This window comes from Labrus mixtus, chromosome 14, assembly GCF_963584025.1.
Source record: "Labrus mixtus chromosome 14, fLabMix1.1, whole genome shotgun sequence".
Lineage (NCBI taxonomy): Eukaryota > Metazoa > Chordata > Actinopteri > Labriformes > Labridae > Labrus > Labrus mixtus.
In genome coordinates, this window is record NC_083625.1 from 8,220,930 (window position 1) to 8,237,368 (window position 16,439).

General features: G+C 40.4%; 2 protein-coding genes across 4 annotated transcripts in view; one reads left to right on the forward strand and one right to left on the reverse strand.

Moving 5' to 3' along the window:
- nrg2a (neuregulin 2a) overlaps nt 1-5,537 on the forward strand; it is an 82,358-nt gene extending 76,821 nt beyond the window's left edge. For all 3 annotated transcript variants that reach the window (XM_061054831.1, XM_061054833.1, XM_061054832.1), the window contains one exon: nt 2,244-5,537. In XM_061054831.1, coding sequence (XP_060910814.1) covers nt 2,244-2,898 — 655 coding nt within the window. In that variant the 3' untranslated portion in view covers nt 2,899-5,537. The remainder of the gene's footprint in view (nt 1-2,243) is intronic.
- Nucleotides 5,538-7,833: 2,296 nt separating this feature from the next.
- On the reverse strand, nt 7,834-15,668 carry slc22a6l (solute carrier family 22 member 6, like). Its single transcript, XM_061054834.1, has 11 exons — nt 15,263-15,668; nt 14,645-15,122; nt 14,452-14,555; nt 14,134-14,288; nt 13,841-14,009; nt 13,603-13,726; nt 13,402-13,517; nt 13,085-13,299; nt 12,886-12,994; nt 10,156-10,359; nt 7,834-8,230 (listed from the first exon to the last, which is right to left on the reverse strand). Exons 2-11 carry the CDS (start codon nt 15,050-15,052, stop codon nt 8,143-8,145), a joined length of 1,692 nt encoding a protein of 563 aa, XP_060910817.1. The 5' UTR covers nt 15,053-15,122; nt 15,263-15,668; the 3' UTR covers nt 7,834-8,142.
- Nucleotides 15,669-16,439: the final 771 nt, after the last annotated feature.

A 16,439-nucleotide genomic window follows, 5' to 3' on the forward strand; every position in this document is an offset into this window, starting at 1 on the left:
AACATACTGTAATACTGGATTTCTTTCAAAGTTGTGTACTTTCACACCTCATACATCAATGTGCACAGTGATTATTTGCAGCATGGATGCAACTGTAAGAGTCGCCCGGTGCTGGCCTGCCTTTTAAAAGAACAAGGCAGATTTATACGCTTTGCACGGAGACTATTTCTAGATCTAAAAAGAAAATGTTTGGTGACACATGCATACTTGAGGTGTTTCATATGCAAATTAGCAAATGTCCATCTTGAATCATGCTTTAACATCGGATCCAAAAATGGAAGTAATGGCCCAGTGAGGCTCTTAAGTATTTATAGCTGTTTTATGGATGTATCTGCAAATTATTTCAGAATTTCTGTCCAGCACAAGATGCTTGCTGCAGCAAAAGCTTAGACATGACATAAATAACAAGATAGCACTCTCAAGTATGCAGTGTTAGCAATTATCAGCTGAATAACTTGTGTCTTAAATCAAAAACTAACCAGAAAAGATGTTTCGACCTTATAGTAACCTTTAAAGCTCTTAAACTGTTAGATATCAACAAGACCAGCATACAACAAGCATAAATAGACTTTGGCCATTGAGCTGTTGTGCAGACACAGATTGCATAACCAACATCCCCTCAGAGTCATTTCAGGTAACAGGCGCCTCTTCCATCATGGGGAGAGCATTTGAATTAGCTGAGTCAGCAGTGTTATGGGAATATCTCAGCCTCGCACACTGCCTGTTGTTGTTTCCTCAAGGCAATACACTTGCGATTGCAAACACTGTGATGCACAATGACTCACCGTCACTGATATGATAACTTCAAGTTTCTCTTTAATGTAGTAACATGCATGTTTAGTTGTTAAATGAGTAATGTATTAAGTCTGTGAGACACAATGATGACTACATCTGTTCCGCATATTTTGACAATTAAAATTTGTCTCATTGGGGATTAAGCAGAGAGGGAGGAGGGACATAAAAATCGCAACTATGACAACAGATTATAAAGACAAGACTCCTGTCAGTCAATTAAACACACTCCATACCTATCATTAAAGTTTAATATAAGCTTGACAGAAAAAAACAACTAGCAGCCATTGTCTTTCTACAATGACTTCGACAGTAGCATGTTTTTACAAATCTTCCTTAGAAAACCACAGAAACAGTTAACTACACAGTTACGCAATAGCATTTGCAGTTGTGCAAAGATAATTAGCCAGGTAAGCTATTGTACAAAAAAAAATCTTTATTAATTATTCCATGCACTTTCTAAATTTTTTCTTGACAGTAGATGAATGTAAGACTAGTGACGTGATTTTTACATTTTAGGACATAAAGAATTCTTTTTAAAAGCATTTTAAAGCAGGACACTTGATTAGCAGGACAAACTTGTGTGTCTTGGTTTGAAGCCTGAGGCTGGGGAGGAGGACAGTTTGCTCACCATCAGTCCTCATTGCAGACTGAAGGGAAGCCAAAATAGCTGCTCCTGCCAGACAACCTCAAACTGGGCTTTGGGTTAAACAGCTTGGGAAGCTTTGATATAGTCATGTGAAAGTTGAACTAGTTTTAAGTGTGTAAGACTACCTCAACTTACAAAATACAAATACTGTTCAGAAAAGTTACCAGTTTCCATGAGCATAATATGATACATTTAATCTTGAGGATAATCAGCAAACATCAATTTTTTTTAAAAATATTCTAGCTCAAAAGTGTATAAAAAAATAAATGGATCCAGAATAGAGCCCTGGGGAACACCACATGAAACGCGTTAGTGGTGAAATTAACTTTCCTTCAAAGATGTTTAAGTTATGATCACAGAAGTCGATTCTTTCTAAAGCAGAATAAGGGTATCAAATATATTCTACAATTCACTTAGCAGACGCTTTTATCCAAATATATTAATGGGAAATAAATACTACACTGCAAAAGTATAATTGAACTAAAAGGCAGTACTCCCAATTAATGTCAGCCTTCTTCAAAAATGCCTCAAAATAAGAAAGGCCCTAAATCAAACTTGTAAGATAGTTAACAGTTCTGAAAAGCTTCTGAAATGTAAATGACTAAACATATTTATGAAAAAATACTTCTATGAATATTTAAGCGTTCATTCACAACTTCCTTGTTGCTTGGTACTTAGGGTACATTGTTCATTGACTCAGCAGAATACTTATGAAACATTCAAATCCTGCAGACTTCATTTTTCTCACTTCCTGTTTTTGATGTTCTCGAGATAACTATTTCCCCCTCTGTTTTTACTACAGATATGTGTCAGCTCTGACGACACCAGCCCGCCTCTCACCGGTGGATTTCCATTACTCATTGCCATCGCAGGTGCCTACCTTCCAGATCACATCCCCAAATGCCAGCCATGCCATGTCTTTGCCTCCTGCTGTCCACAACCCCTACCCACTGGAGGATGACCAGCCTCTACTACGCCGCTACCAGGTGCCGCTACACGATGCACAGTGCCAGGAGCCCTACCGGCAGCAGCGTCGTACCTATCTTAATGACAGCAGGGGCAGCCTGCCCTCCAGCCCCTACCGGCTGGCTGAGGAAGAAGACTATGAGACCACCCAGGAGTATCTCTCCTCTCGAGAGCAACCAAAGAGAAGTGGGTCCAGTGGAACTGGGAGCCGGCGCTGGCGGAGATCCAGACTGAACGGCCACGTGGCCCCACGTGGATACGAGGCATCTCGGGACTATGGATCTCGGAGCTGCCTAACAGATAGTGAGTCCGAGGAGGACGGTGAGAGCACGCCCTTCCTCAGTATGCAGAACATGAATGCAGAGCCGTCCACCATCTACAGGCCGGCGGACAGTCGGACTTCTCACTCATCGGGGCGGCACAGTGGGCATGGAAACATGCACACGAGACTTACACACTCACGCTCCAAACCGGACAATACACCCCAGTAAAGAGTGAAAATGAACCAACGAAAATCAATATAGCATAGACCTGCATCTATAAGAAATATTTTTATTTTATATAACTGACAGATATTCTAAACAAATGAAATATTTATTTTCATTTTAGCAAAAGTTGTCTACTAGTTAACAGCAAAGACTTTTTTATAGGGAAAACTCTATTTATATGTACATTTTGATTTACAGCATAAAAGATGTGCCAGTTTTTTCACTACGTAAAAAATAGAGTAATATTGTGGTGCCTTTTGCTGTATGCCGATGCCAGAGGGCCAGTGGAGGTTTTTGTAGCCTTTCTTATATGGACGCCTCATTTTTTATACACGTTTGTTTTGTTTTTTTCCTCTCTGGTTTCCTGTTTTACTTTTTTCTTTCCAAGTTGCATTCTTTGAGGAGTCTAGCCCCACTGGAACATAACCCCTTCCATGTCACGCAATATAAACCACTTCAACATAAAGTGTATGTTTACATTAATATGATTCGCCTGTAGGATTTTTAATTTTGGATCTAATAGAATGCCTGATGAATACAGTTTAGATCCTTTTTGCCCTCTGAAGAAAGTCTACAGAGAGAGAGAGAGAGAGAGAGAGAGAGAGATGAATTGGTTGTGTGTGCACAAATGACCCTGTGTGTGTGTGTGCGTTTGTGTGTGGTTGTGTGTGTGTGTGTGTGTGTGTGTGTGTGTGTGTGTGTGTGTGTGTGTGTGTGTGTGCGTGTTAGTGCGCGCACGCACGCGCATGTCAGTTTGCTTGCATGTATTTGTGATTGTTAGATGAATTTCCTAGTTTGTTGTGGTAAGATCAAAAATGTGGGTCTCCTGGTGTCTCAGCAGAGCTGACAGAGCGTCTCAGAGGTCCACAGATTAGTGCTTTATCAGAACACTGACCCTCAGTGTAGGTGCACAGGTAAGGCTGCTGTAGGCTGCTATGTTATGCAGGTCATTGCTTGATGTGTTTACAACTATTCTGCCCCCTCTTTGCAGCCTGCCCCAATTAGGTCCCTTTTATTTCCCAGCAGGTTGCCCTCATGTTAAGCCTGTTATGAGGCTGACAAACACTGAGCCGCTCGGCACAGGGGTGACCCCTGCCATCAGAGGTGATGGCAAAACAAAAAGATTGCATCTGTTTCCACTCAACTCAGCCCCCAATCCCATGCCTCATCATCCTTCTGTGTCCATTCTGTTTTTGTGGCTCGCGTAAAAGGCCGGCCACACAGTGTCTCAGGATTTCCACATGCCCCCCCCCGCCCCGCCCCTCCACTTTAGACCCTGTTCACCCATTTCCTCGACTTAAGGTCTACCTAAGACTTAGGTTCTCAGATGATGAAGGCCTAACTGTTCACATACATTCTATCAGTTCCCTGAACCCTCCCATACGAAGAGTAAAGGAAAGCCAAGTGGAAGCAGAACAGTGCAGAACACACTCGACAATATAAACGAAATAGCTGTGAATCTTTGGAGGATCATACAATGCAAAAATATGCAAACTTTCTATTTTGCTGTTTGATTACATCATTTTCTAAGAGGTGACTGTAGTGTGCTGTGTGTGTAAAAAAGCTATGTGATGCCTATAGTGTAGAATGAACTATCATGATATAAATGCATATTTACATGAGTTAGTTTTTAAAGCCATTATGCAGCCGTCTATCAAGCTGTCAGCCTTTCTTGTTCACATATTCACGTCCAATGAATGACTGTGTCCATAACTTATGTTATCACCTGGTTAAGAGCGCTCCACTCTACATGTACACTTCCAGTTAGGTCAAATAGTGTCCCCCTCCAAAAGTACTGTGTACTGCTTTGTATGTTGACGGATCCTGTCGTTTCAAATCCAGTCTTAATATTATAATACTTTTAAAAGGAAACAAAATAATTCAAACCCATTGCCCCCCCCCCCCCCCCCCCCCCTCGAAGGAAAGGAAGATATGAAAAAGGAAATGTATGAAATTTCTTCAAATTGACTTTGTGACAAAAGGCAGATGATGATTCGTCATCACTGTTGGTAAAATCAAGTGAATGCTGGATGATCCTATCAGATTTTAAACTCTTAAAAAAAAGATTGATCTGCTATCATATCTGCTATATCGTCAAAAAGAAACAGTGGTGTTTTATAGAAAGGTCTTTGGTCTCACCTCACTTGCAGATATTTCACTGAGTTTCTCGCCTCTGGGTCAATGTCTGAAGAATGCAAAAAGAAGATTGTCTACTTTACATGTAATACTCCCTTCACCTTGCCAGCCCTCCCACTTAATCAAGATGCTACCAGGCACATCCACTTTTTAATTTTATTATCCTCCCTCCCTCCCTCCCTCACCACCACCACTACCACCACAACACCTGACCCCACCCTCGCTTGAAATGTTTGAACACCTCTCTTCTGCATGTCCTTGTGGTCACGGTTAGATGGGTGCATGGTAAAAAAAAATAAAAAAAAGCAGCAGACAATTCTTTTTCCAGTCAGTGAAAGTGTATTTCATTTAACATTCAGCAATAAAAAAGAACCTTTCCCCATGTCATTCCTGAAATATGCTAGAAAAAAAAAAGAAGAAAAAATGCGAGATTGTCATAGATTGTAAAATAAAATGAAAAATGAATCCACCTGTTCATATGAGAAAATAAATCTTTATTCATATCATTTTATGATGTAGTTATTTCTGGAGTAATTTTATTATGAACTTTGTTACGTCTCTGATCTTCACTTCAGGTTGGACTCTGCTGCCTCAACACACACGATGCACCGAGCGTCCCAGTGTGGGGCACTCACATCAAATCTGGTTATGATGCGTTTAATATGGTGCTTTGGAGTTTAGAGATTATAAAAAAAATGTGTTTTACATGCTGCTTCTTTTCTCACATGATAGCTCATTCAGGAGCCGAGCCACATAACCACATAAAACACCAACATACCTGTGTGTGAGCTGAACATTATGAAGTGACACAACTCCTAAAAATGATCAAATATGAGGCTACACACAAACACAAAAAGCTGTTTATTTACTTTAAAAGATTTACATTCCAAATCAATCAAAATCATGTAGTTATCTTTTCTCCTGTGCCATATCCCCTCTTCAGCTGAATATATTTAAGATGAATTATCTCTTCACGAGAGCTTATTAAAAACCAAACCATATTGCTAAAATAAAAATAATGTCCCTTTTGTGTTAAAAGAAAAAAATGGGTGAATAAAAGGTAATTTAGAGTCGCCTTATTATATTGAATGCAAATAGGGTTATCAAGAAGGGTGAAACTTTTACGTTTTTTATGACAAAAAAAGACAGAAGTCATACATACAGTATACATATACAAGTATTCTAATGATCAGTTTTGCTTATGCTTTAGCGTGCATTCACCACTAGATGGTGTCATAACAGCAGGATTCATAATAAGCGTGCCAGAGGAGATTCACCAGCTTCAAGAAGTGAGAAGGATCCTGTTTTCTATAAGGTACCGTCGTGTGTCTTCATTCAAAAACAAACATAATATGTGATAAATATACAGTAACAATGTTTGTCGGTATTGAGCAGAGCTAGTGATACTGAACTACAAGCAGTTTAAGATCCCATCATCAATTATTGCAAATTTAAAATAACAAAAATCCTCTAGTCAAAAACAGAGTTTATTATAAATGTCAATGTATTTTAAAACAAAGCAGTGTCTCCAGTGTTTTATTTAAAGTTAACATTACACTTAAGATGTTAGTTTGTTATTTTACTCAGACATTTAAAGTGTTCACTTTCAGTACACTGACCACCAAGGTTTATTACCTGTTGTTAATATCAGCACAAATATATTGACAAAGAAAATGTTTCCAACTTTAAAAATATGTTTGGTTAAAGCTTGTGTCCCTCTGTGATGGTGATTATGACAAACTGTAAATGCGCACAGAGAGAGCTGTGCCAAGACAGGAGCAATACATACAGTGAGTCCTTTTGCAACGTCAGTTTAATTCACTATTTATTAATATGTTGCAAAATGTACACGGCACTTTTAGACACTGTGAGATGTGAGACTGCTCAGAGTAAGTTAGTGTAAATGAACCTGAGCTTTTCTCGGGCTTGTCTTCTGACTACTCAAAGTGCTTTCACACCGCAGGTCAGACCTACACATTCACACACTGATGGCAGAGGTTGCTATATAAAGTGACCATCAGAAGTAACTAATCCCATTCATACACATTCATACACTGCTGACGAAGTAGCGGGAGCAACTTGAGGTGAAGTGTCTTGCCCAAGGACTCGGACATGTGGCTGCAGGAGCTGGGGTTCAAACCCCCAACCTTCCAGTTGTGAGACGACCGACTCTACCAACTGAGCCACAGCCGCCCCTGAGTCAGCTTCTTATCTGAAGTTTTTTGTTTTCCTTTTGTTGAACTTTGTCTCAGTGACCATGCAATATTTGGTTTCCCATGTTTGTGCTTGTTCATTACCGGCCCTGCAGACACACTGTCTATGTGAAGTTTAATATTTACAGAGTATATGGACTTTTTTGGTCCAGTCTACAGGAAACCAGAGGGTGTAGTGCAAACATTAAACTAAAGAGTGACAAGTAAAACTGGAGTGGTAACTGTATAGCCATGTATGTTTAAGAAAAGAACTCCAGGTTGGCTTACTGATTGATTGATATCAGAAGCACAGGATGACGTCAGGGCATTGTCTGATAGCTGGACCTGTTGTACATCTTTTTTTCCATTGGGTGGCGCTGTCTGTTCTGCACTTGGATTAAAACCATCTATTCATCTTCTGTTTTTCATCCAACTTTTTAAGGTAATTTAAAAAAGTGAGCAGTGACAGTGAGCCAGTCTCATTAAACGGGCTGTTGTTTTGAAATCATAGTTATTATTTTAGGTGTAGAAAAAGACCAGAAGAAGAGAGATACACACAAGACACATTGAATTCATTTCTCATTTGAAAAAGAACAGCGGAGAACTGTAACATGGAGGAGGTTTTTTTTTATTAAGAATTATATCCTCTTTGTATACACACATATAAAATATAAACATTACTTCAGAGACCTAATCTACTGGACATCAAATACAAAAGTCAGTTTTTTTAAGCTATTCATTTCACTGTTTGACCTGTTAACAATAACATTGAAACTCCATTTGTTCCAGCGTTCATGACTAATAACATGCTCAAAAAGGAAAAAAATCAAACAAATAAGCAGGCCAGAAAAAGAAGCAGCACCCACTCAAGTTTCATTAACATGTCAGTAAAAACGTCAGAAGTAGAGCAGAGATGCCCTCAGGCAGTCTGCTTTAGGAGATTCGACTGAGTGTCTTGCAAGATTATTGCTTCCTTTGGTGTCTTTTTGGAGCTTCTCCCAGATCCCCTGTTTTAAAAACAGAGATAAAAATCAGACATGGACAGTTCTTTTTTTTTTTTTTTTACTCTTGCTCTCTTACTATGGCCTACAGGTGTTTCTTGAGAAGATTTTTGCTGATGGAATAACCACAAGAGGATCTCTGACCCAGAGTCCTTCTGCTTGCTGTAATGTTTAGATTTTGGAGCCTGCAGGATTTTAAGGCCCTATATACCCTAACTCAATGCTCACCAAATCCAACCACCACTAATATTTATGTAGGCCTAAACAATGAAAAATATTGTCTAGTTTAGCCTACACATATCAAAGACACCAAACCGCCTTTTTTTTTGTTATTATAGCCTATATAGATTTTTCAGTGGCCGGAATTATTGTGCCCATGGTTCGTTGATGCTGTGATTTGAGTCCAGGATTATAGTTAGTCCTAGAAGCCTGAATTCTTTAGCCTTAAACTTTAAACATAGTTTGTAACTTACAACAAGACACTGTAAACTCCAGGTGGCACATGAATGTCTAATCTGGGAGGGTCTACTCAGGCCTATTTCTGTAGGCTTGGAAGTCTACAACAGCTGTTTAAAAGCCTATAGCTGTCTTTACAAATGCCTTTTCGTTTTTGTTTTTATCTGACGATAACAGTTTATCATTTCATTAAATATAGGCATTTTAATGACAACTGTTATACTTTTAGACAACTGTTAATGACAATCTGTTATTTTTTTTACTTTTGTGATTATGACATCCATAGATTCCTTAAACTAAAAGTCATCAGTTAACATGGTCACTCCTTTCACCCAAACACTGGCACAGGTGAGGCACATGAGCTAAATGGTCGGAACGCAATCCACCGTAAAACAATCCCGGCCAGGCTAACCCATTAACAGACATATAAACGCAATTTAGCTTAAATATTATATATTTTTTAAGTAAATATCTCTGTTAGTGCAGATAAAAAAAGTCGCTCTTAAGGTCCCGTCCTCGCTTCTCAGGTTGCCAGTTACAGTCAACTTTGTTAACGCACATAAAATAAGCCTTGATTGGATCTCTTTCATTGCTGCTGGTCTCAGGTGGCTAGACCAGAGATGCCCATGAGTTCTGATATTGTCTTGCAACAGATGGATGATAATGACGACGACAAGGTGTATGAAGAAGATGACATGTAAACGAGCTTCACTAACAAGACCAGGGATGGGGCAACTTTGGTCACAGCAAGGGCCACATTCATTTAATTCTCACTGCCAGAGGGGCCAAATTGTAGCATACAAAAACAATTACAGTCAATTTTGTCTCCAATTTAACTCAACATATGCCACTGATCAAATATTATTATGGACATACTTCTGGTTTTCATGATTTCATGGCAGATTTAGTCATGTTTTCTTCATGTTCCCGATTAATTGATGTGTAAAAATTGACCTGAGGGCCACGTTGAGGGTTGATGGGGGCCGCATGTGGCCCCCGGGCCGCCAGTTGCCCACCCCTGAACAAGACTGTAAGTTAGCATTGTGAGCTAACAGTTAGCTACTGTTGTTTTGTGCTTCATGTCTTGAGCTAACTTAACCAAAACATGCAAGCAGCTGCTAATGTCAGGAATAGTGCAGTGTTGTTCCCACAGTCACGTTTTATGAAGCTGCATTTCCTCAAAGTATTCTACTCAAGCTTCCCTTCTGCTGTTTGAGGTGACTTTAATTTTACTGGTATTATCTGTGATTGTTGTAACTTTTGTCTGCATGTCTTGTTCAGAAGTTATCTAGACTTACAGAGTTAATTTGGCTTGCGATGTACATTTAGTGACATTTAAATCCCCATTTACATCCCCTTATAGCTGAATGTCTTTGTTCTGTAGTGACATTATTTTTGCTATAGTAATATTTTGTCAGAAATCATAACACCTGCTACAAACATTCAAGCCCAGCATTGCTGCTGGCTGATCTTACCTGTCCTCCACGTCCTGTATTGTGTCAGGAAGGGGCGATCCAAGTGTTTCAGGGAGGAATACTGCAGCCACTCCACTGAGAATAGGAAGACCTCCGTAGATCACACCTGGTAACCAAGGCATGTAGTCCCCCATGAGAAGGACCATCGGGGCCACCATAGCCCCTACACGAGCCATCATAGACACCCAGCCCATACCATTCTGACTGAGAGAGAAAACAAAGCTTTAAAAGGCCACTTACAGCCATTGAACACTTTCAATCAGTGATGATGATGCATGTGATAAACTATCACTGGCAGTATGTTCAAACTGTTAACCTAAATGGACAGTCCTTAAGAATTTGTTTGGAGGTCTCACTCTGTCTTTTTCAGATTTAGTAAAAATACGTTACTGTAGGTGCAGAGGCTCGGCAACAGCTTTTCAGAGAAACAGCATATTCAGAAACGCTGCACTTTCACTTAAATTAAATGCAACGGCTGAGACGCACTGCAAAAGAAATGAACGTGCTGCAAAAAGCTGAAACATCTGCATTAACATCAAACACGCCGCAAATACAAGTCAAAAACACACACTCAGTCAGAAACGACCAATAAAAAAACGCTGCAAGGTCAGCCCTTTCAACAGACGTACAGTCCTTGTGTATGTATTTGCAGCACATTGCAGCTGTTGCATGTCATTTGAATGTTTGCATTTGCTCTTGAAAGTGCAGCGTTTATGAATATGCTGCACGATTCTCTAAATGTACCTCGTGTCAGCTGTTGCCAAGCCTATGTACCTACAGGCCACCGTATTACTGAGCATCAAATAGTGTTATTATAATTGAATGTGGAAGTCATATACATAGAAAGAAATGTACAATTGTTATCATACTATCACTTCCCAGTTGGAAGTGGATTGTGAAACTCTGGGGGGGGACATCAGTGCCATTAAGGTTTATGAAAATATGAAAAAAAAAACCTATGAAAAAGGTTTATAAAATAAAATTACCCGGACGCCATCAGAGCACAGCTAATGGCAATGTCCTAGCTGTTCTTACTGTCAGCCTTCTTTTTTACAACTAGATGAATGTCAGTGAGTAATGTTAGTATTCAGACTCTTGTTAGATAGTGAAGTGAAAGAATGCAAACAGTAGCTGTTGTCTGGTAGCCAGACTGTAATCAAATATGTTTAGTCAAGTTTTAGACTATGTTTGCATCATTTTAGGTGGCAGGAGCTAGGTAAATTGGATTTTTGCCTTTGAAAACTATTATTTTAAAATCCAAGTATCTCTCATACCATGGGGAATTCTACTGTCTAAAGTAGCTTGAAAGATGTAGCATAACTCAGTCATAAAGGAGCACGCCCTGTAGCCCCTCCAGGTGTTTGTTAAGCCCCTCAGGCTCCCACTCTGTTGCTGAATATATCACAGAGATGACATTTGATGGAGGAAATGGGCATTCATTATACAGACAATTTTAAACGGAGCATTTGACTAAGCAGGAGTTGAATGTGGTTTGTTGGTGTCAGGTGCATTCAACTGCACTTCTGGAAGCACACACGCTGTCAGTAAGAGAGAAAAGCTAAATAATGCTCGTCAGGTTAAAAGATCACAAAGTGAGTTTAGCAAATAACAGGCAACAATGGCTTTCAATTAGTTTTTTCTGATCATGATGCGATGCTGATGATCATCTTGAGCTAATAGTGACCATGGACAAAAACCCCTTAAGACATCAAATTAAATGAATTCTTCAGTCCATAGTTTCAGAGTCATTTTTTTTTTTTTTTACATCTCTGTGTTGCACAAGAAGAATATGTAACTGTGTGGTCATTCAGGTTATGATCATTGTCATGACCCTGGTGTCATTCTAGGCATCTTTGTTTAACACAGTCAATAAGTAACTGCCCAAATAACCTTTTGTTGACATCCTACCATAAATCATTTCTGCACACTGAACTGCAGAGCAACGACATGTCCTAAAGCAGATCACTCTATGCACACGTGAGCTGCACATATTTTTGTTTTGGTAGATTTTCACCAATTTGCTACCAGGGATTTCTGTCTTAAAGCAAAGGAGCTTAAACTGCACCCGCATGCCTGGATTTATTTTAAAATGAGTTGTTATTGTTTATATTAGGGCCAGACCAATATTAGGAAGAGAAAAAAATCCAATACCAATATATCGGCCGGTATTGTTCTTATATCTATCCTGGACCTGTAGAAATATAGGTATAGAGATACAATGTTTTGGGGGGCGTTGATCCCTCAAATGCAGGTATCAAACACTTGTGGAAAAAGATGGTCACTCAACTGCAAAGTAACTGCTCATGTACATGCATCACCGCCTGACACTGTGGAGTGATAATGCTGGTTGTAATCCCTATAGCGCCCTCTGCTGCAGAAAGAGAACTGCTGGTGTGATACGATGAAACTCAAATGAAATGCTTTTTGACTGCTGAATAAATGAAGTCATATTGGGGCATAAATCTGCAATAAAATTAGCCGATATCAGTAGTCACTGGATGTGCTTATATCTACTGATATTATTGACTGGTGGATAAATTGGTTGGGCTCTAGTTTATATTCCTGACAATAATGTACAGATGATAAACCTGGCTGCAGACTTCTTAAACGGGTCTTTTACAGGGTTTACAGAAGTACCGGATAGAAACAGCTGAGTATCTTACATATAAAGGGAACTGAATTCCTCGAGTGAATCTATAAACCTACAACATTGAAAAGTTTCAGACTCACCGAATGATTGTGGGGTAAAGCTCTCCAGTGTAAAGGTAGCAGCAGTTAAAGGAGGCAGCAAGGCAACCTTTACCCACCACAGCCAGACTGGTGCGCACAGTCTGTTGATCTGCACAGGAGAGGAACATGCATCAGGTCGTTTTCCTGTTTGTATGTGTTCTGACAATCACACTGTATTTTGTACGGGTGTTTTAAATACCATAAGGTACCAGCACGTTGGCCAGAATAGTCACTCCAGCCAATATGAGAGCACCGCACTGTGATGGCCGCCTTCCGATGTAACTCATAGTCACAGTTATGACGACTTTAGCAGGGATGTCGACAGCTCCAAAGATCACTTGGATTAGGTAGATGTTCACCCCAAATTTCTGCAGATCCATAGAAAGACCATAGTAGGCGAAGCTTGTTGATAACCTAGAGATTCAAAACAAAAAAAAAGTAGGCGCTGTGTCATTGAAGTGTCCCACTTCTGAAACGGGTCACCGTGGTTTTACATGACAGATGTGTAACATGTACCAGACAGCACTAAGGCAGAGTGTCATATTCCTCATTGTGGTGGTGCGGAACAAATCAAGGATGGTGTAGGTGCCGTGCGAACAGGACAACTCTTTCTTCATAGATTCCTGCACCATCTGTGTACAAAAAAGAAAGGGTTATGTCAGTCTAGATTCATTCTAAAACGAGGTAGATGCTGCAGAGACTTTAACGCTCCCTTACTTTAACGTCAATTTTTTCTCCCTCCTCTTGTCGGCCATTAAATCTGGCCACGCTTTGAAGGTTTTTGACGGCTTCCTCACAGTTATTACTCAGGACCAACCATCTTGAAGACTCAAGAAACCACCTGTAGAAGATATTTGCTCAGTGTGTTGATTCATAGTGTGATGAGTGACATTGATCACTTAGCCTTCAGACTCCATCATCAAAGAACTTTCATTTTGAGAGTCTTGGTACTCACCATGAGTAGAGGAAGAAAACATAGAAGGGCAAAGACACAGTCAGGGTCAACCACCTCCAGTCTCGGATGAAGTAGGCTATGACCGCCAGGATCAGCTGTCCCACCGTGTAACAGTAACCTGTTAATGTCCCCGTCACAGTCCGTATGCGAGTGGGGATCCACTCCACAACTTGAAACAGATGAATGAAGGAGAGATATTTAATGGACTTTGATTATTCAACATGGCTGATTTCAGTTAGGCCCTTTTTTAACACAATACTTTAATTGTTCCCCCCTCCAGGTGAAAGGCTTACTGAGCGAGAAGGTGTTGAGACCCATGCCGGACAGAGACATGCCACACATAAACCGGAACAGGCAGAAGAGCGAGAAGGAGGGGGAGAAAGCGACACACGTTCCTGACACGGCCATCAGCAGGTTAGAAAAAAGCAGGAGGTTGCGTCGTCCGTATCTAGGGGTTACCACACAGTTGAAGGTGGTGTTTGGCTTGTACAGTTTACACTTTTCTCATGATATTTATATATCTTTTGATGAGATTTGACATTTATGATTACTGAAACAGATACATGTCTTATACTGTACAGAAGCTTTAAAATGATTTGCACAAAGTTTACCTGTCTGACAGACCTCCAAAGATAAAAGCTCCCAAAAGCACACCTCCCATGTAGACTGTTTGACCCATTTCCTTCAAAGAGCGCATATCACACACCAAGTGCCACTGACAAGAAGTAAGACAAATGAACACAAATGACCGAAGACACACACGCACACAATCATGTAAAAAAAAAAGAAGATATTTAGTCCTACATCAGATATGATGGTGGAGGTCATCTCAGTCATGTTGTAGGACCATCCATCTGTGCATCCCTGCAGGTCAATGTTCGCCCCATCATCCTGAGCGTCTCCCTGGTCCCCTGAGCTGGAGGTCCCGTTCTCAGCTATGAGGTGCCATTGTGGAGTGACGTAACGCTGACACCTATCCGGCCTTCCATTCTTCTCCAGCGGCACCGTGATCAACAGCGTCTGCTCCGCGGTCAGCCGGGACTGAGAGAGGTTAGTTTGAGCGCTGCAGTAGTGAGCGGGCACGGCGGCCACAAAGTTCTGCAGCAGATTGTGACTAGCCATCAACAGGACAGGTATGACCAGGAGGGTCACATGCAGGATCTGGAAGCGTCCTGTGCTGCCCACCTGCTCCAGGAGGTCCCCAAACGCCATAGTTTGTTCTTGTAGAACTCCACAAGCCGACTTGAATGCTAATGGTAGATCCTGGGGTTTTTAGGGTCCTCTAGAATATTTAGAATTTCACAAAAAAATCAAAAAGTATTTTGTTCTGTGGAAGTATTGGGAGTAAAAAAGACACTAGCTGCATTATCTGATTTATCTTATGCATTCAAATATGTAGAAAGAAAAAATAAATAGACTCACCTGTTGACTTAGTCTTCTTTTGTAACATAAAACATCTTTAAAAAAATGTTTTTTTTAAAGCAGCTCCTTCATACAAAAGCCCATGATATTGTCACATCAGATAAAATCCTGGCAAAGTGTTCTTGACTCCTCGTAAAAATAAATAGAAAAAAAATCAAAAAATAAACAGCAGTAAAAGCTGCCCTGTTGCTGCATGTGTTGGACCCAGTAATCGACTTTGAAATTCCTGCAGCTTGTCTGAACTTTGGATTATTTCGAAGTGCAATGAAACCTCTCGAGGTATTAGCGGCCCACACTCTAAACACGGAGGTAGAATGCTGAGTCGTCGCTGTGCAGGAAGAATGTTTCAGGAGGACTGAGCTCCAGCATGAAGAGTGAGCACGTAACTTAGCTTAGTTCCTTTTCAATCACCCCTCCTTATGAAGAACAGGGTGATGGAGTGCATGCGTGTGTGTGTGTGTGTGTGTGTGTGTGTGTGTGTGTGTGTGTGTGTGTGTGTGTGATTGTGTGTGTGATTGTGTGTGTGTGTGTGTGTGATTGTGTGTGTGTGTGTGTGTATGTGTGTGTGTGTGTGTGTGTGTGTGTGTGTGTGTGTGTGTGTGTGTGTGTGTGTGAAACCTGAGTGCACATGTGAGGTCAACCAAATGTAATAATGTGGCTTATCAGGGGTTCTCTTTGTTTTAGTGATTATGCCCAGTTTGATTTAATCAGTTTGATTTAATCATCAGTAGAGATTGGTTTGGATCAAACAAAAGAAGAAAAACAATAAAAAAGTGCAAAGCATGACGATAACGTTCAACCGTGTGACTTCAACAGGATGCACTCTAAAAACAAGTTGCAGGGACAATATAATGACTGAACTGATTAGACTGTGTTTGCACAGTAAATCTTTCTAAATGTTTCTGCCTGGTTTGAGTCCTGGTGAGTAGTTTTGAGGAATGTCTACATTTGTGTCATGATCAGCATGAGATGTCATGTGGATGAAGCTGCAGGTGCACCAAAGCATAACAATAAACTCTCAGTTTGGTCAGCTGCGAGGCTGTAATCGCTGAAGAGTTTGTTCTTTCCTTCTTCAGAGTATTTGAAGTTTGAGCCCTAAACGAAGGGGATTTGACTGAATATATGAAAAAGTGTAGAAAAAACAGTTACTTACGTTGCTTGCAAATAACCCCCGGGG